A 26,504-nucleotide genomic window follows, 5' to 3' on the forward strand; every position below is an offset into this window, starting at 1 on the left:
ACCCACCCCTAGAGTCATCCCACGCTGCTTTCACAGCTTGTTCACAAGTCTCATCTAGCAACCAACTTGTCTTAAATCTAAATCCCACTTTCTTCTTTTTCTTCTTTTTTGCATTGCACTGTTGCTTAAGGAAAATAGCAGTGTGGTCAGATCTTACTCTGACGAGGTGTTTGACTTACTCCTCGGGAACATGGAAGTCCATGAGTGCGAGGCAAGAAAATGATCAAAACGTTCCCGGACCCTAGTTTCCACGGAATTACCCCTCTCCCACGTGTACCAACTACCTTCGAACCCAAGGTCTCGAAGTTGGAAGTCATTAGCCACTTCTCAAAAAGGACCAATCTCCCTCCTCATTCTATCCGCACCTCCCTCCTTCTCTTCATATCTCATAATCTCATTGAAATCCTCCCTAGAAAAATAGGATGAGAAGTCTCACTGCATAACTTACAAATTAGGTCCCATGTTTTGCACTTTTCCTCTTCTCTAGGCCACCCATAAATACCCACAAACCTCCAAACCCCTACCCTACTAGTCACATCCCCACATATATGGTTTTGAGAATAGGAAACAAGTTGAAAATCCACCTCCTCCCTCCAATACAAAACCAAACCACCCGACCTTCCTCTACTAACTACACCAAAAGAATTAAAAAATCCAGTCTGATTTTTAATTCCCTCTACCTCCAACTTATTGATCATCGTTTCCGACACAAAAACCATGTCGGGGGCAAGTCTATTACTCCACTTTCGGAGCTGTTGAACTGCACGGGAGTTGCTCAATCCCCGACAATTCCAACACAAAACACTCATTGCGAGAGGCGAGGTTGGTCCATGCCAACCTCTGTCACCAAATTTGCATCTATTACATCTACTTCATCAAGTCTAGTACATTTACTAATACCACCAGCCTCCTCAATGTCCATCTCTGCCACATCAAAGTCACGTTTAAGGGAATTCAAGTTACTGATCATTGTCTTGCTAGATGAAGGAACTTTCATCATGCGCTTCACAGTTTTAATTTTGGTTCTCTCAGAAGAGACACCAATCTGGAAAGTACTACTAGTGATGGTCAGAGGCCCACTCTCCACGTGCTCTAAACTTTTATCACTATCATGCTTTGTACTCTTATCAGCACATTCAGTTTAGAAAGAATTGGAACAAAATCTTTGTTGCCGTCTGTTTGCTTAGGTTCGATCAGCACATTAGCAGCTTGCTATTGAAGGGCGCTTGAAGATGATTTTGGACTGTCAATGCTCTTCTCCTCATTGCTCTTATCATCATTCCTGGTCACAAATTGGAGTTTTTGCTTCGCCTTAAGCGATTCTATTTCTTCGACTTCTTTGAGTCTCCCCTTCCGAGGCGTCGCTTTGATGGAAGTGCTCCACCCAAGCTTTAACTGTCTCTCTTCTTCAGGCGCCAAGTGACAGTCTTTTCCTGAGTGACCCATAATCCCGCAAGCAAAGCAAAAGAATGACAGATGTTCATAGGCGAAATCCACACGCGACTCTCTACCCTTGCGATCCTTGATCAATTGAAATCTTCGAAGGGGACGAGTCGTATCCAGCATCAGTTTGACCCTCCTATAGCACCCTATACCCAGCACATCCTCTTCAATTTCCAGGATCTCTCCCATCCCTTGCACTACTTCTCTAATGTGTGTGTCTGATCTACAATTGAAAGGGAGATTCTTTATACAAACCCAGAATGGAGAATGGGTCAGAGTAACCTTCTCAGGCTGCTCATCGCCATCGATTTCCTTGAGAATCACCAACATATTATCGAAACACCACGGTCGACCCTTCAAAACTTTCCCCAAATCCTTGTAATGGAAGAATTGGAAAGCGAAAAGATTAGGGCTAAGGACCCTAATTGCCAAACCATGAGTGGGAGCCCAAACGTTTGTGATTGTTTTTTTGAAAGCTTCAACATTGTACGGTCTCTCCGTTAGAATTTTTCCCACTAGCATTAATTCCAAATTGTTATCATTATCGCTAGGGTTAATCGCACCAAGATCAATCGCTTCTCCCTCCTCCTCATGAATTTGGAGTTGGGAATACATCTTAACTATGTCCTCTGCCATCAGTCAGAGATTGCCGATGAGGAGAACAACCGGATTCCGGTAGAATCGCTATCTGAACGATAGAGATCGCCCTTTTTCTCGAGAGAGAATGCCCTTTCTTTCAAAGGAGTTTTTTTGAATGAACAATCATATCATATAACTAATATATAAAGCTAAACTTTTAGACATGCCACGACATTGCGACACTTAGCGTTCTAAATTTTCGCCAAGTGTCGTGCCACGTTGGATATATTTATATAGACTTCATAGGATAAAATAAAAAGTTTAAAATTCTATTTTTAATCAAATTTGGATAGAATTTTAGGATAAAATTGTTAATTGAGAGTTTTATTTTTGATAAAATACCAATATTTCATAGGTATAAATTTAATTATAATTTTATTCAAAAAAATATTAGATTATAACTTTTAAAAAAATACCAATATTATTATTAGTCATTTACATGCCTACTACTATATAGTTTAAATCGTCACAAAAACACATCAATTTCTAACTAATTTTGTATTAGAAAGTTAGAGATCAGATATATTTTGAAATTTGACATATAAATTAAAATTTATCTCAAAATTTAATAAAAAATCCGGGCATCGCACGGACACAAAACTTTTTTTTTTTTTGAGAAAGCACGGGGCACAAAACTGGTGCTTTACTTATTGAAGAATTCCTAAAGTAAGAATTAATCATTCTGATTTATAAGTCAATTAAATTGCTTAAAAATTTATACAATAAAAAAAAGTAAAAAACAGTTTTTAAAACACCGAAGAGTATCGGGGAGTGGAAAAAAAAAGTGGGAGCATTGGCCATTTATAAACTCAGTATTGGCCTCATTCTAGGAAAATTAAAAAACAATGGCGGCTTCGCTTCTTCGCCGGAGATTCTCAAACTTCAGCGTTTCTCGTCATATTTACGGTTCGATTCTTTTGCTCTTATCTTCAAATCTCGTCGTAATAACATCTTTTTTTTTTCTTTTGTGTCTGACTTTATTTAACAGAAATTATAGAAACCTACATATTTTCTCTTGCCAATAAATTAAACCTTATGCTTTTCCTCTTTTGATATGATGTTTCTATTGTGCGGCAATCATAATAATAAGTGCAGTATATTACTTATTTAATTTAAAATTTATGAATTGGGATTGTATTAAATTGCTTATTTTGCACAACAATTTGTTCAGCAATAACCTGAGTTTGGTAATTAAACCTGGACATTGCTTCTATCCAAGCTTAAATATTTTTAATTAAATATATTCAATTTAGGATCTATTTTTTAGTTTTTAACAATACAATATGCATTTTTTTTTTGTATGTTAAAATATGTTTTTTGAGCATCATTTGCTAGGAAATTGTTAATTTTTGCTCTACGGAAAATGAATTAGAAGCTTAAAAGTAAAAACTATTTCAATTTTTTCGATGCATTCTATTGTTTGGGTTTCAATTATGTACCGAGGAGCAATTTTGAGTACTCCCTCCATCCCTAAATTACATTCCTCTTTCTAGCATTTATTCCTCACATAATAGAGAGAAAGAGGAATGTAATTTAGGGACGGAGGGAGTAGGAAATTGCAAATTGGATGATGTGAAAAGTGTGGAGAAACCAATTTCACTTTTGAGATTGCATTGAGTTAGTGACTTAGTGTTATCCGGCAACTCGTACTTTAATGTTTATTGATTCAGAAAGTTGAGGAAAATAATTAAAACGAATAGGTTTCCCAGTGGATTAAATTTATGTCATGATCATCTTGTCATATTATTGTTCTTTCAATTTTTCAGATAAGTTTGAGAGTTTCCCTTTGGAGTTTAAATTAGGACTGTTGGCTTGTCAATGCAATTATTCGAGGCTGTTCAGCAGTTGTGTTTCTTCAACTGGATTTGATTTTACAGACTTGACGTAAGTATCATCTCTTTACACTTGCTATTGTTATTTGATGTGTATGTATATATATATATATATCATTTGTTTGTTGTCTTTGTATAGCCTTCTTTGTTGATATATAGCATTGCCTCATACGGAGTAGTAGATTTTGATACTTCCTTGGTTCTTTTATATTGCACCATATGGACTTTTACACGATTTGTACATTTTCCTTAGACCATTTTTTGTTTTTTTTGTTTTTTTTTTTTGCGATTTATAAATACCAGAAAAAAGTCATGTGGGATCTTTGTATTTCCTTTTTTTTTTTTTTTAATTTTATTTTAATTCCTTTTTATGTTTTTTTTTAACTAAAAGCTAGTTGATTGTATTATTGGTATGTGTTGTGCATTTTCAAGTGCGATGTCCAAATGTTGTTATTAAAAAAGCGTATGAGGAAATATTATTTTTAGTAGAATATCTTTTCCTTTTCTTGCTACTAGTAATATTTATAGTGTTTGAAACTTTTGAAGGGAAAAATTTCTATTATGTTTTAGTGCTGTACTCCATCCGTTCTTTTGTGTTCTACTTCTACCCACTTTCCATTTTAATTTGTTTTACTACTTCACATTTTAGTCTTTTTTTGTTCTACTCAATTTGCTTTATTCTATTTAAGTCTATCAATTTTACCACCCACCCCTTCTAAGGTTCTACCCCACAGTAATTACACCTTTTTACACACTCTCTTACTTAAGTTTATTTCTTTTTTATTTTTATTTTCTTATTATACAAACTCATCTTTTTACATTTTCACTTACTTTATTCTATTTTATCATACACCTACTTACCTTTTTCAATAACTAAATAAAATCCGTGCAATACATGATTTTATTTATATATTTATTATTATTTTTTAATTTAAGCATAATTTTTAACACTGATTTAATATGTGGTTGGATCCACACGGTGTGGCCTGCCTCAATGGGGTTACCGGAGTCAAACTATCGTAACCTCAATGGTTGTTCAGTTTTTGATAAAATCCTAGTAGAAAAAAAACAATTTTTATCTTGGTAGTTATTTAAAATTAAATAAAATATGTTGTCAAATTAACTTTTGATTTTTTTTTTTAATTATATAATGAATTATAAATTTCTTTTATCATTTAGTAGATATTTGGATAAAATATCTAATATATAAAAAAAATCTATAATTATTGTTTTGAATTAATGATAAAATTTATTTTAATTTTAACTTAAAGTTGAATAATTTATTGACAAAGTTTAATATGTGGCGTGTGCCTAGGGTTATTTTTTTTTATTTTTTATTTCCTTAAAGAATGGTCGTGGTTATTTCATCAGAATGGTCGTGGTTACTTCATCGGGGGGGTTAAAACAATTTACTTCATCGGGGGGGTTAAAACAATTAGGAGTTACTTGGTCATGGGTTACTCGGTTATAGTGTAGAATTTCCACCAAATATTAATTACCTTATGTGTAAGATAATATCAATTAAATAATAGTTGATACAAATACATTATGCAATGCTGAAAACTAATTTAACTTAATCCTTTTGGTATTAAGCACCATTTATATTTGAGAGATACCATTGGCTAATATCTGTTGATATGTTTTTGGACTTATATCCATCATCCACACACTTATATGGCTATGTGAGTTATATAGATACACAAGTATGTAACAAAAGAATTTCATCGTTGATTATGATGCTTTAAGGCTTTGATTCATGTTAGCCGACCCCACTTTTGGGATTAAGGCTTTGATTGATTGATTGATTGATTGATTATGATGCTTTAAGGCTTACCATCCATGTAGATCATCAGTTTCATTAATAAAGCCATGCACTTGTTAGAAGGCCATTATAAGTATTTAAAGCAATGATAATAAAGTAAATGACATCATAGTCTTTTTATAGTTAGCTACTTTTAAACAAAATATTAAACCATAATAGGTGCCAAGTCTACACTGATACCATGGATGCACCCAACACATGATCTTGGTTAAGCTCATGGAACAAGAAACGACCTAGTTCATGAGCAAACCTTTTCCATAAAGTTAGCTTCATTATTTCCATGCCACAAATCAAAATATGTGATTTGATTTCAATAGCAGCAACAGAGCCTTAGTCCCGAAATGATTTGGGGTCAACTAAAATGAATCGTCATAAGGAACCGTATGATGTAAAGAGGAACATAACAAGTTCTTAAGTCGAAAGAGTAAAGTGAGAAAGAAAGAGCATTCAAGAAAAATAAAGGGACTTTTAAAAGAGAACAAAAAATGAAATTCAAGAAAGTTTAAAAGAGATGGTTAAAATGTTTAGAGTAAAAAACATAGAGGTTTGAGAAAACTGTAGCAAATGAAATTAATGCAGATCATAAAACACTAATGTGGTAACATAATAAAAGACAATACTAAAATAAATTAAAAAGTATATATATAATAAAATATGTGATTTGGTAAAAAAAAAAAAATACTTAACATTGCATAGTTTTTAATAATTTTTATAGTTATATAAACACAATGTAAGTTGTTAATTATGCTCTTACTTTGTGTCGAGACTTGAGAGTAATGAGAATATATGGTTTACGCACATTAATAACTAACCCAATAACATCTGTGTACATTCATCATTAAGAAAAATTGATACTACTTCTGTTTAGTGGCGTATCCAGGAATTCCGAACTGGGGGTTCGAAATCTTAAAAAAAAAAAAAACGATGATCATATATAAATTAAATATTCAATACATAATTTCAAATTTTTTATAACAAATGGATGGACACAATTAAAAATATATATATAAAAAAAAAAACAAGTAGAGAACTTTTGTGACTTCTCGGCATGTTTCCAAAAAGACACTAAACTTATGGTAAGTTGGTAACAAAAGCTTTACAATCTACAATAATACACAAAATAAATAATTAAATATCAATTAAAATCCCAAGTCCCCAATAAACACAAATTTGACAATATAAACTTCTTCTAATTATCAATTAAAAGACCATGGCCCTGTTTGGGAGAAAGCTGAAAGCTGAAGCTGAAGCTGATTGAGTTAGCTGATTTTGACTAGCTGATTTTATTAATTGATTTGACTAACTTATTGTATTAACTGATTATATAAAAGTGTTTGGTAAATAGCTGATAGCTTAAAGGTGATTGAGTATGTGAAATGACCAATAAGCTAATTGTGGGGTAGGTAGTTTAGATATGATTTTAAATTAAATGAGGTTATAAGTGTCATTTCGCAATAATTAATGAATAAGCTAATTGAAAAAGCTCCTAAAATGAGCTTTTTTAAAAAGAGCTTATTTAGTGGAATAAGCTCTTTCAATAAGCTTACTACCAAACACTTGTATTAGCTTGTTTGACTAGTCAATCAGCTAAAGTTAGTCAAATAAGCTAATATACCCCCAATAAACTTACTACCAAATAAGCTAATATACCCCCAATAAGCTTAGTTAAATAATTCTAACTTCTAAGTTTCTAAATTCAATTTGTCAACAATTCAAGTATTTTGTGTTCAACAATATATCAAAACCAATTAAAAAAAAAACAAACAAATAAAGATTAAGAATTAAGAGGAGTAGAGGAATAAGACTATAAGAGTATAATTAAGAGGATTCACAATTCTCGAAGAACTCAGAACTGTCGTCCGGTCGCCGGTCGATGGCTGTCAGTCAATAGGTGTGGCACCGCGGCGGCCGTGGCTAGGGTGTGAAGGTTAGGTTTTTGGTTGAACGTTGAAGCCAAAAGGTTAGAGTTTTGGAATTTGGGGGAAATAAGAATGTCGATGTTTTTAATTTCTGAATTTGAATGTAAGGTGTTAAAAAAAAACAAAAAAAAAAAGTACAAAAAAAGAAGGAAGTAGGAGTCGAACTTAAGACTCTAAGGGGGGGTGCGCTGCTGTATCATTCACTTCTTAACCAGTGCACCGAACTTACACATTTGATTATCTTCCTCACAAGAATTTCTTTTAACCCTTTTAAAAAAAAAAAAAAACTGAAACTTATAATTTTTTTCCAAAAAATCTGTGGGTTCAATGAACCCCCCTGCTTCTGTTAAATATTAGTTGGAACTTTGGGGTATTATTTGTGAGATATAAAATATTCCAAAGTTGCAACTAATATTTTACGTTACCGGTACCGTATGAAAATGTTATCATGGAAACATTAAAATTGATCATGTGAAGGTACCGTGGAATAAAATTCCAAAAATCATCAAAATTACCATATAAAACTGTTTGTATTAGGTATGTTTAAATCACTGAAAGACACATCCAGATGAGAGGAGAATTGATCATGTGAAGATGAGAGGAGAATTGATCATGTGAAGGCAGTGTGGAATGTAGAAAAATTCAATAAATGTAAAATTGTACCTTGGATATATTTACAATCATCGAGAACTTCCGTTATCATTTTTCTTGCTACTAAATTTCAACCTCATTTGGTTATTGGCTTGTAAGATGCATCTGGAGGCATAAGCTCCACCTGCAATCGAATAAATTTTTTCTTGTTTGAAGATTTCTTTATATTTATCAATATCACCATTATATAATGTGACTTAGAATTTCGAAAGTGAGAAATTATACATAAGTGTCTATATTTATGAATATGTTGGAAAAACAAATTAAGATGTTAGTAAAACTATAGTATAAACCTCTGTGTTAGTAAATACCATATTGCCATGAACAATGGATGTAACTTGCACCTCTAGCTGTAGCATATTCATTCACCACCCGTAATAAACGCACTCTCACATTTACTTTCAATATAGAAAGGGCAATAAAACGACATGGTGTGTATATTATATCCATTTCCTGCATTTAAATATCATTAAATGGGCATAAAAACTATAATAAACATACGATATCATTACCAATGCAGCCTTGCACATATAAAGAGGTCATTAAATTAGTAAATACATCATGAAAGAAATCTGTGATAAAGTAAATGGGGAGCATTAACATAACAAAGAGAATTTTAAAACGTATATGAAATACACTAAAACAAACATTATTAACTATTACAAATAATTTTGATAACAAAACTATATAACTACTCTAAAGATTTAACCCTATTTCCCTATTTCATTTTTTTAAAAGTAGAATTTTTGTTACATGTGTCTTTTTTCTAATTTTATTTTTATCATGTTTCAGTGTTTCACTATCTTTTTCTCTTTGTGTTTCGTTTTCAATTAATATCCACTCATATACGAACTTTTCTACATATGGTTAAATTCACCCTAGTTTCTTATAATCATTTTGCCCTTTGAGAGCGTGCAATTTAAGTATTGCTCTTTTTTTTTTCCTTTTCTTTTGAATTTTATACTTTTAGTGCTCTTTAGCCATGCTTGGAATGAGCGAATTTGTTAGAGGGGTGATAAAGTTTAATTTAACGAGGTGGTAGTTATGCATAGACAGTGGTGGGGAATTATTGACTTCATTATAGGGCTGTTCATCGGGCCAAGATCGGACCGACCCGGAGTGGACCGAAGACTGAAAATTAGAATTTTAAGAACCGAAGACCGGACCGAAAGAATCGGTCCAAAACCCGGACCGGACCGCTTTGGACCGATTTAAGAATTTTTTTAAAAAGAATAAAGAATTTTTTTAAAAAGAATACTAAATTTTTAATAAAGTTAAGGAAAACACAAAAAAAATATTGGAAAAACTATATTGTAACATCATTTTTACGTCTTTTTTTGTATGTTTAGTGCAAAAAAGCTTATAAAGTTAAAGTTTACTAAGTTTATTAAGGATAATTTTAACCATTATTTAAGGTTTCACACAAAACCCGATTTTGGACTGGACCGGACCGAAGACCGGGAAAATGAATTTCAAGACCCGAAGACCGGACCGATTAATTCGGTCCGGTCCGGTCCGGGGTGGTCCGGTCCGGTCTCCGGACCGATTTATGAACACCCCTACTTCATTATAGGGGGTGGGTTTATTCTATTACTCTAGTAGTGGGGTGGCCGGATCGGTGATTATTATGCTTATACGAGGGTAGTTGATTATTGTTTCTCCAACTTTTTCTTTTTCTCTAAACATTAACCTCCTCTAAATTTTAGCTTTATTCATAACCTCTTCAATTTAACTCATATTTCCAATATTTCCCCTTAAACGATTCCACTATCCCAGAGCCTCAAAACATTTTGGGTAAAGGGACCATTTATCTGGTATATTTTCCGTTTAATGAGGTTTAGATACACCCTTATTATATACTACCTCCGTTTATTATTATGTGCAACAAAAGAATATTTTATGTCTAACAAATAATACCCCTTTGTTGCACATAATAGTTAACGGAGGTAGTATATAATTTTTTACTAGATTTAAGCTTGTTCGTTTTTTATTTTTTTATTTTTTATTTTTCTTATATATATATAAATATTTATTTTGATTTATCGATCTCTATAATATTTATTTTCCTATTCTAATTTTTTTTACATAAATCTCGAGTAAATAAACTCAAAGTCTAAGATTTTTTAATTATTAAAGTAATAGTATAGAATAGTAATATTTTATCGTTACCGATATATAAATATCTATAATATTGGGATTAAATTTTTATTAGAAATGTATGATTTTTATTTTTAATGTAATAAAAAAATGCAATTTCATTCGTTGATGACACTTGAATAATTTAAGGAAAATAAATGAATCCTTTTACATTATATTTATCGGTTATTTAATTATTTAAATCCTTAATCACTATTCGTGTATTCGTTGTTTTTAAACTACGTGACAATTGAATTTAAATCTTAAATCTCATTCGTTAATTTTGTTTACATGGCGAATGAATTTTGTAATTCTAAAATAAAATATGAATATCTTTTTTTCGTTAGACCTCAGTATGAATCTGTAATTCTAATCTCATTCACTATTTTATTTGCTTACCAGAGTCAAAGTTGATTTGACCTCATTATGATTTTCTATTTCCCCTCCCCTCCCCTCAAATATTTTTATTTTTCCTTTGTGTTGGAGACGAATGAAGAAGGGAGATGCATTGCACACCCACAATCTACAAGATCAAAAGCTTCAGAAATGTTGATAAACATAGATTTATAGACTTTTAACTGACCAAACTTAAATCTTGCATTTTCATGGTCTATCTTCTGTTATCTTATAAGTACTGCAATCTGCACAAAAATTATGATATTTTGGGTAGAGCTTTGTAATTTTTATGCCTTAATTTTGTCTAGACCTAAGTTTTTCTTTAGAACACTAGTAGAAGCTGTATTCTAGACTTATTGGTCTCATTTGCTGTTCAATTCTTTTAGAAACTCACAAATGATGAAATCTAAAATACTACTTTCTTGTTGGGGTTTTTATTGCTAGTCGTCCTCATACATGGTACCCAATTGCTCGAAAGAAGAAGAGAACTGTTTATCTTCATGTGGGACCCACAAACAGTGGTAAAACATATCAGGCTTTGAAGCAGTTGGAATGTAGCTCAACTGGTAAAGTAGCTGTACTTACTCAGTGAGTCAGCGGTGCACTCTTGCGGATATGCATTTTATAATCAGATCCATAATCTTTTTATGTGTTGTGTTCTGCAGGTGTATACTGTGGACCCTTAAGATTATTGGCTTGGGAAGTTGCAAAACGTTTGAATAAAGCTAATGTTCCTTGTGATCTAATCACTGGACAAGAGCGGGAGGAAGTTGAAGGTGCAAAACACATGGCTGCAACTGTTGAGATGGCGGATGTGACATCTGACTACCAATGTGCCATTATTGATGAAATTCAGGCATGTAATTTGTTACAGCTTACTCTGCTGAACATTTTTCACTGTGTTGGTGGTAGAAGCTTTCTTTGTTATTTGATTGAAGTACTTTGATTTGCACTCATTTGCTGCACACATGTGACTGTCAAAGCATATGCGTAATCATTTTTCTTAGGCTTCACCTAATGCTTACCTTAAACTTTTTAGTGTCCATTACGAACCATCAGAATGATTTTTAGGTGTTAAGTATTGATAAAGTAGTAGAAATAATTTTCCAAGCAGAATTGTCTGATGCCAAATAAAACCTTGACTTGATATTTTCATACTGACTTTCTTGCTCTTGAGACATATGGTCCATGAAGTTATTTATTCAATTTTAACTCCCTCTCTGAAAAGTACAAAACGTTCTTTTAACTTCTTGTTTTGTTTCTTTCTTTCTTATTTACCCTACTTGAAGTGTCTAATATTTCTAAAAACCAAATGGAGAAGATTATAGTTGAGAATACTTCAAACATTATTACCTTGAAGAGGACTGAGGGACTTTGGTCTGTGGCATCCCAGACTAATGATCAGAATCATCTTCTTGGATTGTGGAGGCACCATTTTGTTTCTTTTATCTACTACTTCTTCCAGAATAATTTTTTGTTAAACACCTTATGTGTGGTGTAAGGTCCCTACAACCTTTTAAATTAGGATGTGCCTCTGATAACTGTAATATTTAGTGCTGTATTGTGAAGGTATCGTTTTGTTTCTTTTATCTACTACTTCCTGAATAATATTTTTGCTAAAACACCTCATGTGTGTGTAAGATCCCTACAACCTTTTGAATTAGGATGTGCTTCTGATAACTTTGTACTATGTAGTGATGTATGCACTGCAAGGAGGATGCTTGATTATGCTTAGTTGGAGGCATGCTTATACTAGATATACCATGTTCATTTAAACTTTCCCTCCTCTAATTGATCCTCTTCCATGGTCCAAATTTCTCATTACTTTGGTTGTGAGATTGATAGTTACCACGATCTCTACCTCGGCCAGTAAAAACCGCCTCATTGATTCCACCTCTTTGTTCATTTATTGACAACTTCAATCCAAGTGCTTACTCGTATCACTTTTGGTCCATCATTCTTGTAAATCCTTTGTTTATTCACTTGGAGCAATTCAAAAAGCAATTCTATTGATAATGTATGAATGCCTTTAGATTTTTCTATTGCAAGTAATGATTTAATTTCTTGTTGCATGATCAAAGTACTTTCTCAACGGTCTAAGAATCTTCGATCTTTTCTCTATTGTGCTTCTGTTGGTTAACATTTGTAAGAAGACTAGAAAAGTAATTAGAACTTGACTCATTATTTGTCATATTCACCTCGTAATGCTTGTAATATTTTTTCTCTCTCAATTCTTTTGAATATTGTTGCAAGAGCATCCCAAGCTTTCTTTGCTTGGGTTTGTAAAATTTTGACAAACTTTTCTTGATTAATCCTGCGTATATCAAAAGTAATGGCCTTCAATCTTTTTTTTTTTAGTTTAGTTTAGGTTTTTTTTTTTTTTTTTTTTTTTTTAGTATATGAGACTTTTGCCTCATCATACATGTTTTTTTTAAGCCGTCACTAACAACTTCCCACAACCAAATTGTGCCTTCATTTTAATGCACTATTCATCATATTGGTCTTTAGATAATTGAGGTACTTGTGGTTGAGCAAAGTTGGTATACATTTTTTGAGGTATAGAAAAACGTGTCTCTGATATTAAATGTAGGAGTTGCAGATTGCTAACTCAAATATTTGTTAAGGAGATATATAGGAGGAATAAATAAGGGTTATAATTCTCAATCTCCCATTTTCTCTATTTATATTTCCATGTATTAAATGAATTGCTTACATATTTATATCAAGGGTTTCTTTGAGAATTACACAAGTTTTCCAAAAATGTTTATATAACAGATTTTCTAATGCGTATTAATTTTCAATGTGTTAGACATTATTTTTAGGGATTGGTGTGGTAGACTACCTTTTGCCTCGCTCACTTGGACTATTATGTTCTTGTTCTTTTGGATAGGCTTCTGTGAAAACCGATTCATTCTTGGCTTCTGTTTGGTTGAAATTACCTTTTCAACTTATCTTTGCTAACACTTAATCATTTTTCAAGTTGAAGCAGCTATTACATGTGGCACAATCTTAATGTAATGAAGACTTACTTTGTGATTGTACTTAATTAGCTTATTCCATCAAACTTGAGCTCAAAAACTCATTGAGCTACTGCTTCTTTGGAAAGGGGTTCACTGCAATTTATTAATTGGAAACTTATATATTATGCTTCTCCCTTACCTTTATTGTTTTATAGATAAAAGAGTTTCACAAAACCAAACTGATTGAGCTTCAGAATGATCTTTTGCCTTGAATTTTTACTTACATCTTATTTATTGGATAAGGAAACTGATGTATGGGATAATGTTCAAATCAAACGGAGGAATAAAATTGAGAATTCAAAACATACTAGTGGGAGAAATTCATTGCAAGTTAAAATCTACCATGAAAAGTGAGAAGGGCAAGACTATGGACGTACCATATCAGTCCATATGACTGTGCTGAGAACGTTATTATTGTTTAAAGTATGCAATGATTTCAACTTTTCAAGCACTCCAAAACAGAATTAGCTTATCGCTAGAGCGTCCTTGTGTTTAAATATAAGATGACCATGTACTTTGACAATTTCTTTGAATTTGAACTAAAATATAAATCCTTTGTATCTCTAATTATGGAGCAGAATTTGAGGTGGTATCACTACCATTTTTAGTGCTAAAACTCTTTGAAGGTGTGATTTTACATCTCTTTTAAGAATATTTAACAGTTTAAAGTCTTCACCATAAGGGTTTTATCATTTGCTGATTAACAAGTCAAACACTTGCAAAATAATGCAAGTTTAGGAAAAGTTTTCTGTATGTTTGATTTGGCTTGGGAAAACCCATCATTTCTTGGTTTCTTGCTGTCTTGATATGTTTCCTAGGCAGGAGGTGTATGCTGCTTGACTTTAGTAAAAATTTTCTAGCATTAAGGACCACAATTGATGAGGTCCATTGTGTTTATTTATTGTCCGTTTTTCATACACTTGTATTAATTTGTATTTTTTACGACATCAGATGCTGGGTTGCAGGACCAGGGGCTTTTCCTTTACTCGTGCTCTGTTGGGACTTGCTGCAGATGAACTACACCTATGTGGAGACCCTGCCGCTGTAGCTCTAATTAAGGAAATTTTGAAAGTCACTGGTGACAATTTACAGGTAATTTTTTTTTCCCGGTTTGAGAGATTGTTAGGTATTTCATAAATTAGACTCTTTTTTTTAAATTTTTTATTTATTTACATTATCAGCAGTTTTCGGATAAATATATTTTCATTTTTAATTATATCCCACAGCTATTAATTGTCACCTAATTGATAATTGAATCATGCATAGCTTCTGAATCTTCTCAAAAATTGCTACCTATGAATGCTTCAATCACGTGCATATGTTTCTAATTCTGGTTTTTGATTGGCAGTGCACTATATTATTTTTTTTGTGGGTGGAGAAAGGAAAGAAAACAAGAAAGATAGTGGAATGGAAAAGCATTCAAATCCCTGTAACTTCCTAGCATGTTTACTCAACCGCCCACCCTCCCTTTATTTCATATCATAGTTGCCCATAATTTTAGCTCACAAAACTTAGTGAGGAAGTGAAAGCTTGTTGCTAGATCAGGGCTTTTCAAGGATTGCATAGTCCTTGCAGATAGAGCTTGTTTGTTTACTTCACTCGGTCAAATGTCTATGGTGTAGTTGAACCACGAGGACGAACCTCATTTAGTGTCAAGGAACATTTATCACTATTTTATGAGTTCTTAAGGGCTAGATGGAAGTCAAATAGGAATTTTGGGTTGGTTGAAGATGATGTGGTGGCTATTGGTGGTGGTAAAGTAGTTGTGTATGGGTGAGCATTGGGTGGAATGGTGATGTTTGCTGTAGGATAACGGTGCCAACAATGGGGTTAAAGTTGGGTGTCATCTACCATGTTGGGATTAGAATGGTGTATGTGGTAGTGGTGGAAGGACTTTGAGGGTTTTAGGCGTATTCAAGTTCCGGGGGGGGGGGGGGGGGGGCAGTGGGGGGTCTAACCAAATAGCTCCTTAGTATTATTTGGGTTAGTATTGAATCTTTTGTTCTTTAAAAATCTATTTTATAAGTTATGTGGCTTTCAAGTGTTAGCATGTCATTAAAGACACTAAAAACTTAAATAAGGTCACTATGGAGTATGGACACTGTTGTACCAATTCAATTACTTTTGTCGTTTAGAGTCTGTTGTAAAACTTTCTTTTTGTGGAAAGTTAAAAAGAATTGTAACATTACTTTATTTGACTTATGACTTCTTTGTATCAGTCTTTTCATGACATGAGTTTTTCATTTTAACTCTTTATCCCTCCTCATTCCATGGGCTCCTAGAATTTTATGTTGTCCCTAGTGTACGCCTAAGCGCTATGGCATTAGGCAATTATAGTAGTGTTTTTTTTTTATTATATTTTTTTTCCAGGCAACTAGGCAAGGTGCATTCAAAGAGGCACTTAAGGCGCACTCTGGTCATTTTTTATTTTTTTAATTTTTTTTTTATATGATTTTATAGTGCACTTCACTTAAAAAAGGTGCACCGAAGTGCGCCTAAGTGCAGCAAGATCTTTACTGTTTTAGTGCCCTTTAGGCACCTTCTGTGGCTCAAATATTTTGGAATTGAGGTCATGATGATTACCAAGATTACCAACTAATGTTTACAAGCCACCAAAATATGGGTTGGATTATAAAAGATTTTGACAAATATAAGCCCTTTCATTCAAGTCCATGTAGGTAAACATAATATTAGCAATTAAAATGCAAAATTATGGCTGTGATCAATTCATTTTCTTGCAAATGAATAATTAAGAAAGTTAGTGGCTTCAAAAAAAAAAAAAAAAAAAGAAAATTAGTTGAATCTAGTCTTAGCAAACTTCACTTGTAAGAACTAAATATTTGATACACTTGCCGTGATTCGGATGAGCATTAAATTAGGTTTTTCTACCCTAGAACGATTATAAAATGCCACACCTTATGGCTATATAGCATCATTCAAATGCTCTACAGGTGTAATTGTGCTATCACTAGTATCTGGATCAAATTTATCCAGAAGAGTACACTATCATATTATAAATAACGTTGTTCATGTGTGAGGACTCAGATTATAAGTTCAAAGAATGCATCAACTCGTCTAAGTAATAGAATTAACTATTGTAAAGTATGGTAACTGGTTTTTTGTTAGAAAGAATATAGCCTTGTCCCTTTAACTTAACGCTATCACATCTTATTTAACCCTTCGAGTCTCATGAATTTGGTATTGTCAACTAAAAAAAAATGAATTTAAAATTAACTAATATGAATTAGATCATAATATTGAATGACAAGATTCTCAAAAGACTAAAAGAAGTTATTATAAATGTATTGCCTCAAAAGACTATGACAAGCTATATTGCCTCATGGCAGAGACTTAGAGGAATTAATTAGAGAAGGTAAACGAACAAATTTTTTAAATAATTTGAACACAAGTAAGAGGGATGTGTAAGGGTATTGGCTGCTTTATTATTGTGATTTGTCATTTACTCTCCTTGATCTCTTCTTTAAAGCTTGTGCCAAAAGCCAATGTTGCTTCTTTATCAGCTAATATATGTTGTTTCTTTCCTTGCTTTGTTTTTTTTTTTTTTTTTTTTTTACTTCTTTATCCCTGTTTGTTATGCAGATAAAATATTATGATAGGTTATCACCTCTGGAACCATCAAAGGTGCCTCTTGGATCATTTAAGAATATAAAAAAGGGGGATTGCATAGTTACCTTTTCACGTCGTCAAATATATAATTTTAAAGTAAGCTGCCTACTTTTTACCCGTTTTTCTATTGATTATTTCTATTTATGGGGTGTGGATTTCTATGACTGTACAAGTAGCTTTAATGTTACCCCCTTCGCCCTATTTTTTGCTCCATTGCCAAAATGTGGGTCAAACTTTGACCACAAATTTCCGTTCTACAAAAGGAAATATAGTCATGTGGGATTTTGTTTGGTTCGTCTCATTGTAAAGTCAATTAATATCAACTTTACACTTATGAAAATGAAGATATAAACGTCTTAACACGTGTCTAGGAGACCACACAAAGTCAAATGGGGCAAAAATAAAAGGACAGAGGGAGTATTAGGATTGAGATTCTACTTGAGGGCTATTAGGATCGGATTGTACGACTCTACAAATTTTGTAGACTTTATGAGCTGCACTAAACAATAAAGGTGTCATTTCGGGTGTTCGGATCGGGTTCGGTGAGGTCGGTCGGGTCAAGTTTTAAAGTTAAATCATGCTAACTTATTGTGTCCATGTGAGAGTCGAAATCTGATATTATTCGAGTCGGTTATTCAGATCGGATCGGGTCGGGTGTGGTTTTGACACCTCTACTAAAAATGTTAATTGTTTACTCATTTTATTATTAAAGGACACTTAAATTTGAATTTTTTTTTTTTTTTTTTTTTTTTTTATTTTTTTAATTTTTATTTTTATTGTCAATTGTTTGTTTATTTTTTGTTTGTAAGTGGTGATTTGATACTGCAATTTGCTTTTGTTATTAGAAGTATTATCGATGAAGGGTTGGAAGATGAGAGAATTTTTTTTATTTTTATTTTTCCTAGTGGAGTTCTTTGTTGTGTATAATGGTTTGCTACTCCACCCTTAAAGGTTAGAAAGGTGCAAGTTAGGTTGCTAAGTAAGTTGGAGACTTAGGGCAGAATAATTTGTTTTCAGAAGATTACTTCACAACTTTCTCTCTCTTTCTCTTACCTATTGGGATTGCCATCCGGTCATTATCGTAGCCTGTCTAGCTATTGCTGTAGCTATTTATGGTTGAATATAGAGTACGTGCAGAGCTAGGTTATTGGGAAGAGGAGATAGGGTTTTGGGGGTAGAGAGGAAGAGAAAAATGTGTGGGGGCTTGGTAATGCAAAGAGGAGAGCGGGAGAGCAGTCTGGGGCTTGGTAAAGATAGGAAGACAGGAATTTAGGTTCTTTGTCATGTGTTAATTACTTTGGTTGTTTGCAAAGCACACCACATACTGTATGCCACTTGGCACTTGTTGCAGTGGGGCTTCCTATATCGATGACATAATATGAGGTGATATATAATGCTGGCACCATCCTTATTCAAGTACACCTCTTGTGTCTAGGTACCAAGGATACACTTCTTGGATGTAGGAAGTTTTGCACACAAGTTTGTCTCGCTAGCTATTTGTATGTATACTCTTTGATGCGCACTCGGTGTCCATTTTTCCTCTCCCTTACTTTGTCTATGAGATGTGGGGGGAAGGTTAAAGGAAGAATAATTTGAGAAAATATTTGAAAAAGACTGCTTGCATTCCCTTTATGATATACAAATGATGCCTTTGTGCCTATTTATATGCCCCTCGAATCTTAGCCTTATTTCTAGATTATTCTCATATCATGCAACAAGTGTTCTAGATACATGGCTTCTCTAGATACGCCTATTCTAGACATATCCACACAAATACATCTTTTATAGGAGCTCTTTGGTGATTTATAAACCCTTTCTTAAGAGTGTCTAATCGTTGCTAGTTCTCATTCATCGAAAGCGGCTTCCATGGCTCACTTTATCTTATTTAACACATTTCTTTGACTCGAATTTCACAACTTACTAAATCTCCTATTGACAAAATAAGTATCAATGTTTTGTTGATGTTTAGGAAGCTTGTAAATGTGTGTAATAGATCAAAAGTTTATGTTCCTTAACCCTTTTGTCTCACAAAATTGTGTAGCTATACATGAGATATTTATAACTGAAAGAAATGTGCCTTGAATTGTGGCTAGGAAGTAGTAGGGAGACACGCCATGCCATAGGGAGGCATGTCTCACGTCTGTGCCTCGTCGGGGATTTTGGGAAGAATTGCAAGGGGTTCGCTGTCCGTGCCGAATGGTGGATGTTTGGTTAAGTTCATGTTCACTTTCCTGGGTTTAGGCCGGTTTTCACGCGGGATTTATTTTCTTATACATGGGTTATATATCCTATTATAGGGAGCACTGTATAAACTCCTTGAGGTTATTCCTAGCCAAGTACTTTAGAAATTTGACAGTTTTATGTTGTATCTTTCATCTGAGATCTTAAAGAGATTACGAGAGATAGCATCCGAGAGACGATCATTCTGTCCATTGATCATTCTGTTTTTCCATTTATTGGTTTCTTAAATTTGTAATCTGTTATTTCTCAAGATTAATAAAATTATTACTCTTGCCTGTGTTAACACATTGTTGGTGAACCATGTAAATTCCGTGTGTTTTCTTGTTTGATTTTGCATTCAACATTTGTTCTTTCTTGTATCTGTTATAGCACAGCTATGCATTATGGATTTCTCGACTACATTTGTGCAAAATATGATGGAAAAATTACTTAAGCTGTTAATAACCAACACAACCTGAGAAAAATACATTTAAACCCAAAGTGGCCTGTTCTCTAGAAATACACCCAAATTGACACCTCTAGAAATACCCTCGTAACTATGTTTTGTTACGTGAAAATGATTCTTTATGTAGTTCAATTCAACATCATCCCAATTTGGTATTAATTACTCCGTGTTTTAATAAGTGTTACACTTACTAAATGCGGCTGTGTTTAAATAAGTGTTATACTTTCTTTTTTGCCAAAAAACTACATTTTAATGTTATCTCTCTCCTCTTATGGTCCCTACCTAAACCCACTACTATTTTTTTATTGTTTATTTCCTCACATTCATTACTTTTCAATACACTATTAACCCCACTACCTTTCTTTTACAATTTTTAATACTCTAACTACCCCACTTACCTCTTATTTTATTTAACTTAATTAAATATAACCCTTATTAAAACACGGAGGGAGTAGATTTTTTTAGGATTCACCCAAAGATGCTCATTAGGACAGAACAAAGGCTTATTTGGATCGGTATCTGGCGTTAAAGATGGAAACACAGACATTATTTTCTTACTTCAAGTTTAATTTATAAGGCTGAAAATGCTGTTCTTTGCGCTCTATAGTACCTGCAAGTATTCTTAAATATCCCTCCATTATTTAGCCAATCATGTACAAGTTCTTGTACACTGTCAACTTGAAGTTCAATTACTTGAAGGAAAATTTAACACCTTTTATAACCCTGTAGTTGTGAAAAAGCACCTTATATTTTATTTTTTATTTTATTTATTTATTTATTTATTTTATTTTATTTTTTTTGTTAAAACACACCTAAAACCGTTTTTTTTTTCTTTTTTGTTTTTTTTGAGAACACACCTTAGGGCGGTTTTAGAGGGATTGACTCGGTTTTCGGTGACCATCACGTGAAGGTCACGTGACGACACCTTTCCTTTCTTTTTCCCCCTTTTTACTCCAATTATTTTCTCTCTCCTCAAAACCACCAAACCACAACCTAACCAACCCAACCATCGACACCGACACCACCGCCTAGCCAACCCAACCGCCGACACCACCACCCACCAACCTAGCCGCCATCACTAGCCACTTGAAAAAGCCCCTTCCTTTCTTTTTTTTTTCCCCCCTATTCCTCTCTAATTGGACTTTCTTTCTCCTCTGTTCTTCCTAGCAACAAACCTTCGTTTTTGCTCAATTAATTAACTCCATTGTTTTGCTCAAATTGCTGCAAAGAACCTTAATTAACCTAATTTTGAGGAAGGTAAGTTGTTAAAATCAATGAAATTGATTGCTAATTTTGTCATTTTTTTATTTACCTTAGTTTAGGGTTTTCAATTGGAGGTATGAAAGGGGCAAAAACCACTACCAACCCTCTTCTCTCTCTATTGGTTTGTGTTCAGGGTTTTTGTCAAGATGTTTGGGGTTGCTTATGAGGTGGTTAGGGGTGTTTATGGAGATGCTTAAAGTTTTTTTTTTGGGGTAGTTTTCATGGTGGGTCTAGTAGTTTTGGAGGGTGATGTATGGTGTATGTGGTGGGTTTAGAATGATTTAGGTGGCTAGTGATGGCGGTTAGGTTGGTGGGTGGTGGTGTACGGCTGGGTTGGCTAGGTTGTGGTTCGGTTGTTTTGAGGAGAGAGAAAGTAATTGGAGAAAAAAGGGGGAAAAAGAAAGGAAGGGTGTCGGCACGTGATGATCAACGTCGTAAAACCGAGTCAATCCTCCTAAAACCGCCCTAAGGTGTGTTCTTGCAAAAAAAATTCTGGTTTTAGGTGTGTTTTAACAAAAAAATATTTATAAGGTGTTTTTTACAACAAAAGGGTTATAAAAGGTGTTATTTGACAAAATTTCCTTACTTTAATGGCATGTCAATGTAAAAAGAAGATATTACATTCTACTCCCTCTGTTTTTACTTGCAACAATTTGACCATCACAGAGTTTTATGCGATTGAGTTGAATTTGTAATAATATTGTGTAAGTGGGGTTTGTTGGGAGTTAAAAAATGAAAAGAAAGTGATAGTGGGTGAATAGTTTATGTAAAAGTAAGGGATGTGAGAGAAGAGAAATATTATAAAAGAGTGAGCAGGGTAGGAGTGGGGACCATTTGAGGAAACGGATATAATAAAATAGTGATGAGTATTTCCATTTAAGGAAGTGTTGAGATTAAAAAAGGCTGATTATAGAAAATGTTGCAATTAAAGAAAATGGAGGGAGTATTTTCTTCTGAAATAGTTTTTTGTCACTCGCTTGATTTTGTATACTTCACTTATTTGTTCTAAGTATCTCCATGGTGTTCGGGTGGTTGTATATTAGCTTTTTAGCTAGATTGATATTATTGGGTATGCAGAATTTTTTATACACGATCTGTCCTAACTATATAAAAAAAGGTATTACTACTCTATACTGTGTTACGTTCTTTTTGCTGGGTTTTGTTGCACTCTAAAGGAGATTCTTGTTTATAAAGAGAATTGTCTCTATCCACTAAAAAAATGAGTATATAATCCATCATGATGGTTTTATAGATGAGTATGGCCCTCTTTTGAGATTCACTACTGATGTTTTTCTTTGTTTCTTGTCTAAGGATGACTTTATTTGCGGGTCTTTGTGTATTGTTGGCTTCTTGGTTAGGTTTGAGTGTTTGTGAAATGCACTCGTAATTTTATTTTATGCTGCTGGTAGTGTCACATCTAACCAGATTGTAATTTTATGTATGCTGCTGGTTAGTGTCATATCTAATCAGATTTCTCGTCTATTTCTCAGAGAAAAATTGAAAATGAGGGAAATCATCTTTGCTCTGTTGTGTACGGTTCACTACCCCCGGAAACTCGTACTAGACAGGTAATGACATTGTATATTCTCATGCTTTCTACATATTATGAGTTTCAGCAACCTTTATGTTCTGTTGGGTTCAAGGCAAAGATTGAAGATTTCACTGAACTGGTTATTGGGATGGCTGAACATGTCTCATATTTAAATGTGATAAAGTGTTTCGGTATATGCAACCCAATGGATGATGTGAAACTTTCATGTAAAGAACCAAGCCATGAATTGGAGGTTCAGTAGTGTTTTTAGGACCTACTTTTGTTTAAAATTGATTACCTATGTAGAAAATGGATATTTTCTGCGTTTAGTAATCGATAAAATATTCTCTAATCCTATAAGGTTAGACTATGAGTTAGATCTTAAGGGATTGGAAAGTTTCTAGATGTTACACCCAAGGCAGAAAGTTGAATATCAGTGTTTTGGGCTATATCCCTAACTTTTAAAAATTCAAGCAAACTCTGATGAATGTTAAACAAACATTTATATCCCTAAAAATGTTAGTTAACTACTTTTTTTTGTTTTTTTTTTTTTTTTTTTTTTTTGAGCTTTTATGAATAGTGTGTGGGCATTTATATCCCTAAATATATAACCAAGTAACTTAAGTAATCCCAAGTTAGTCATATAATTGAATGAAGATGAATATCCCAGATTTCTGCCACACAACTTAAATTGATATAACAGTAGGGTTTCTATCTGCCTTTCTGCTGAACTTTACACCAAAGATGTCCATTTTCTCATGGAATTAATCCAAGACAAACCAAGAAGATAAGAAGTGTTTAGGCTGAATATTGTGAATATAATTGAAGCGTTTAGGCTGAATATTGTGAAATATAATTGATGAATCTGATATCAATTTGATGTGTATTTTTACTCCTAATCAATTTAAGAAGCAAAGTCTGATTAATCCAAGTATAAGTATTCGACATTATTTGAAATTTGCTCATATTTATATTCAATTAAATTAAGGAAAGACGCAAGAACGTCCATAGAGGTTTACAGCTTGTCCAGGAAGCGAAGTCTGATTAATCCAAGTATAAGTATTATATGTAATTTGCTCAAATTTATATTCAATTAAATTAGCAAAAGACGCAAGAACGTCCATAGAGGTTTACAACTTGTTCTTCGGTATCTTTGTCTTCGTTTCTTGAGCTACTCTTTGTTCCGAACGCAAGTTAACACTTTTTTTTAGGGGAAGAAATCTTCACCGAATTCGTATAGGTGCCAATCGAACTTGAAGGGACCAATGCCATATTGAGGTTCCTTGACTTAGGGATTAAATCTGGTTCACTTGGACTTAAAGGTGTCAATTGAATTTAAAGGGACCTATGCCATATTGAGGTTCCTTGACTTATGGATTAAATCCAAAGAGGTTGCAATTTTTTTGTTACGGTGGCAAGTGGAGGACATACACCCCGTAAGGGCGAATGAGGGATTCATGGGGTTTTGATCTTCCTCGGTGCAAAGTTGAAGAAGCTTTTTGTTAGTAGGGTTTTGGGATAGTAGGGGTTCAAATGTGGTTGTAGGGGTTTCTATCACCAGGGATAGTAGGGGTTTGGTAGTAGAGGTTTTGGGTTGGTAGTAGGGGTTCTAACAGTAGGGGTTGGTTGTAGGGGTTTGGAAATAGTAGGGGTTCTTTCAGTAGGGGTTGGGAAATAGTAGGGATTCTAACTATCAGTAGAGGTTGGGATAGTAGGGGATGGGGTAGTAGGGGTTTCAGTAGGGGTTGGGATAGTAGGGGTTCAAATGGGGTAGTTAGGGCTGGACCGGAATGGATCGAAACCCGGAATAAGCATTTTTTAAGGACCGGGGACCGGACCGTATTCTGCCGGTCTGGACCTGTTTAATACGGTCCGTTCCGTTTTTGGACCGGTTGGGACCGACTTCATCCGTTTTTTTTTTCCTGCATTTTAACAACACTGCTAATCCCTGCTATTTTTTTTAACCTGTTTGTTCTATTTTTTTAACCGAACTTCCGAGCCGGACTGACTTCCGGTGAGGGCCGTGAGGCGGCGAAGGCTGGAGTGATCGGAGCTGCAGGTTGCGGCAAACGGAGGAGTGTAGCCAAAGCAGCTTTGGACTCAATCAAACCTTTTTTTAGATGACCAAGTACAATTTCAGGCCAATTCAAAGAATTAACCTTCTCTAAATCATCAGCTAATTCAAACAATTTTGGTACCTGGTCCTGACAAACAAGGTAAACCGTTTTTGAAAGATCACCTCATCCTCCTTTGTTCCAATCTCCATTTTAACGATACTATCCCTAAGATCAGAGGCAAACAGGGGTTTTTCCCCCCTTATTAAAAGGGAGAGGTAAGAAGGAAAAATAGAACAGTGTTTCAACGTAGAGAGATCAATCACGATCCCGGTATCTGCAATACCAAGGACCGATGCCACCTCATGGCTGCATATTTGCATTGTCGTAGATGGGTTGAAGACAAACTGTGTCCTATCAAACACATTATAGAGCTCGTGTGCTAGAGGCCCACTAGCCTTTCGGTCGTTTTTTAGATTTATCAAGTTCTTAAAAATGGAAGAACTTAATAAATCTGTTTTGTTTTTTTCCCTCAAATCCTGAAATAGTTTAACAATTTTACCTAGGCTAGTAGCACATTTCACTCTCTGACGAAGTTCACTCAAGTTGATGACGAATTATACCTTATCAAAAAACATGAATACATTAGACAATTATACCTTACATGAAGTGTACAAGTAGACATAACACGCAACAGAGTAAACTCAAATCTTAAATCTTAATTAAACCTTAAATTAACCTTAAATAAAATATTTAATCTTACAAATAAAGGAAAAATATTAAACTAGCACGAGTCCATTTCCATCACAGCACTATCAAATTAGGGGAATTTTACATACAATTTTACTTGAATTCATCCCAACATGAATTGACATAAAAAACATGAATTGACAAAGTAATTTAAATGGATCCGAAATATCATATAGCATAGACTCAACAAGAGCATATACACAATAATGAATTTCAACCAGCATCACTACTAACATCGTGCAAGTCTCAGACCAACAATTCAAGAAATCCCACATTTGGGCACATTAATTCATAAGCATAATCAAGCATCTAAGGGTTCGTTTGGCATTGCTGTGGTTTTCTATTTTTTGATTTTTTGTTTTCTAAAAGTATATGATATGTGTCCCATAATGAATGAAAAATTATATAACCTTATTAAAATTATGATAATTTTGTAAACTGACAACAGAAAAGTGGAAACACCTTTTTCTTATTTCCTGATTTTTGTTTTTGGTTTTCAAAAAAACAGAAAACTGAAAACCAAAATTGATGCCAAACAAGCCCTAAACAAGCAAATTTTATTAAAAATCCAACCAAAAATTCGTGTATATTTTTGGACAAAAAAGGCCAATTTTGGGCAATTCAAACTCGAATTGAAGTTCAAACATAAGAATACATCATTATCAAGAAAAACTAAGCACAACCAAGCAAGAATTTGAGAAAATTTTTGGCGAAAATCTAAAGCCCCAATTCGAG

The 26,504-nt window shown here is 33.7% G+C and overlaps 1 protein-coding gene across 1 annotated transcript in view; it reads left to right on the forward strand.

Annotated features, from left to right (window-relative positions):
• Positions 1-2,877: 2,877 nt before the first annotated feature.
• LOC145632065 (DExH-box ATP-dependent RNA helicase DExH16, mitochondrial-like) overlaps positions 2,878-26,504 on the forward strand; it is a 34,339-nt gene continuing 10,712 nt past the window's right edge. The window contains exons 1-7 of the mRNA XM_081684335.1: positions 2,878-2,988; positions 3,849-3,966; positions 11,283-11,404; positions 11,504-11,694; positions 14,810-14,950; positions 17,459-17,581; positions 22,925-23,002. Of these exons, the coding sequence (XP_081540461.1) occupies positions 2,928-2,988; positions 3,849-3,966; positions 11,283-11,404; positions 11,504-11,694; positions 14,810-14,950; positions 17,459-17,581; positions 22,925-23,002 (834 nt within the window). The 5' untranslated portion in view covers positions 2,878-2,927. The remainder of the gene's footprint in view (positions 2,989-3,848; positions 3,967-11,282; positions 11,405-11,503; positions 11,695-14,809; positions 14,951-17,458; positions 17,582-22,924; positions 23,003-26,504) is intronic.

Source organism: Chenopodium album, chromosome 5 (assembly GCF_948465745.1).
Source record: "Chenopodium album chromosome 5, dcCheAlbu1.1, whole genome shotgun sequence".
Lineage (NCBI taxonomy): Eukaryota > Viridiplantae > Streptophyta > Magnoliopsida > Caryophyllales > Amaranthaceae > Chenopodium > Chenopodium album.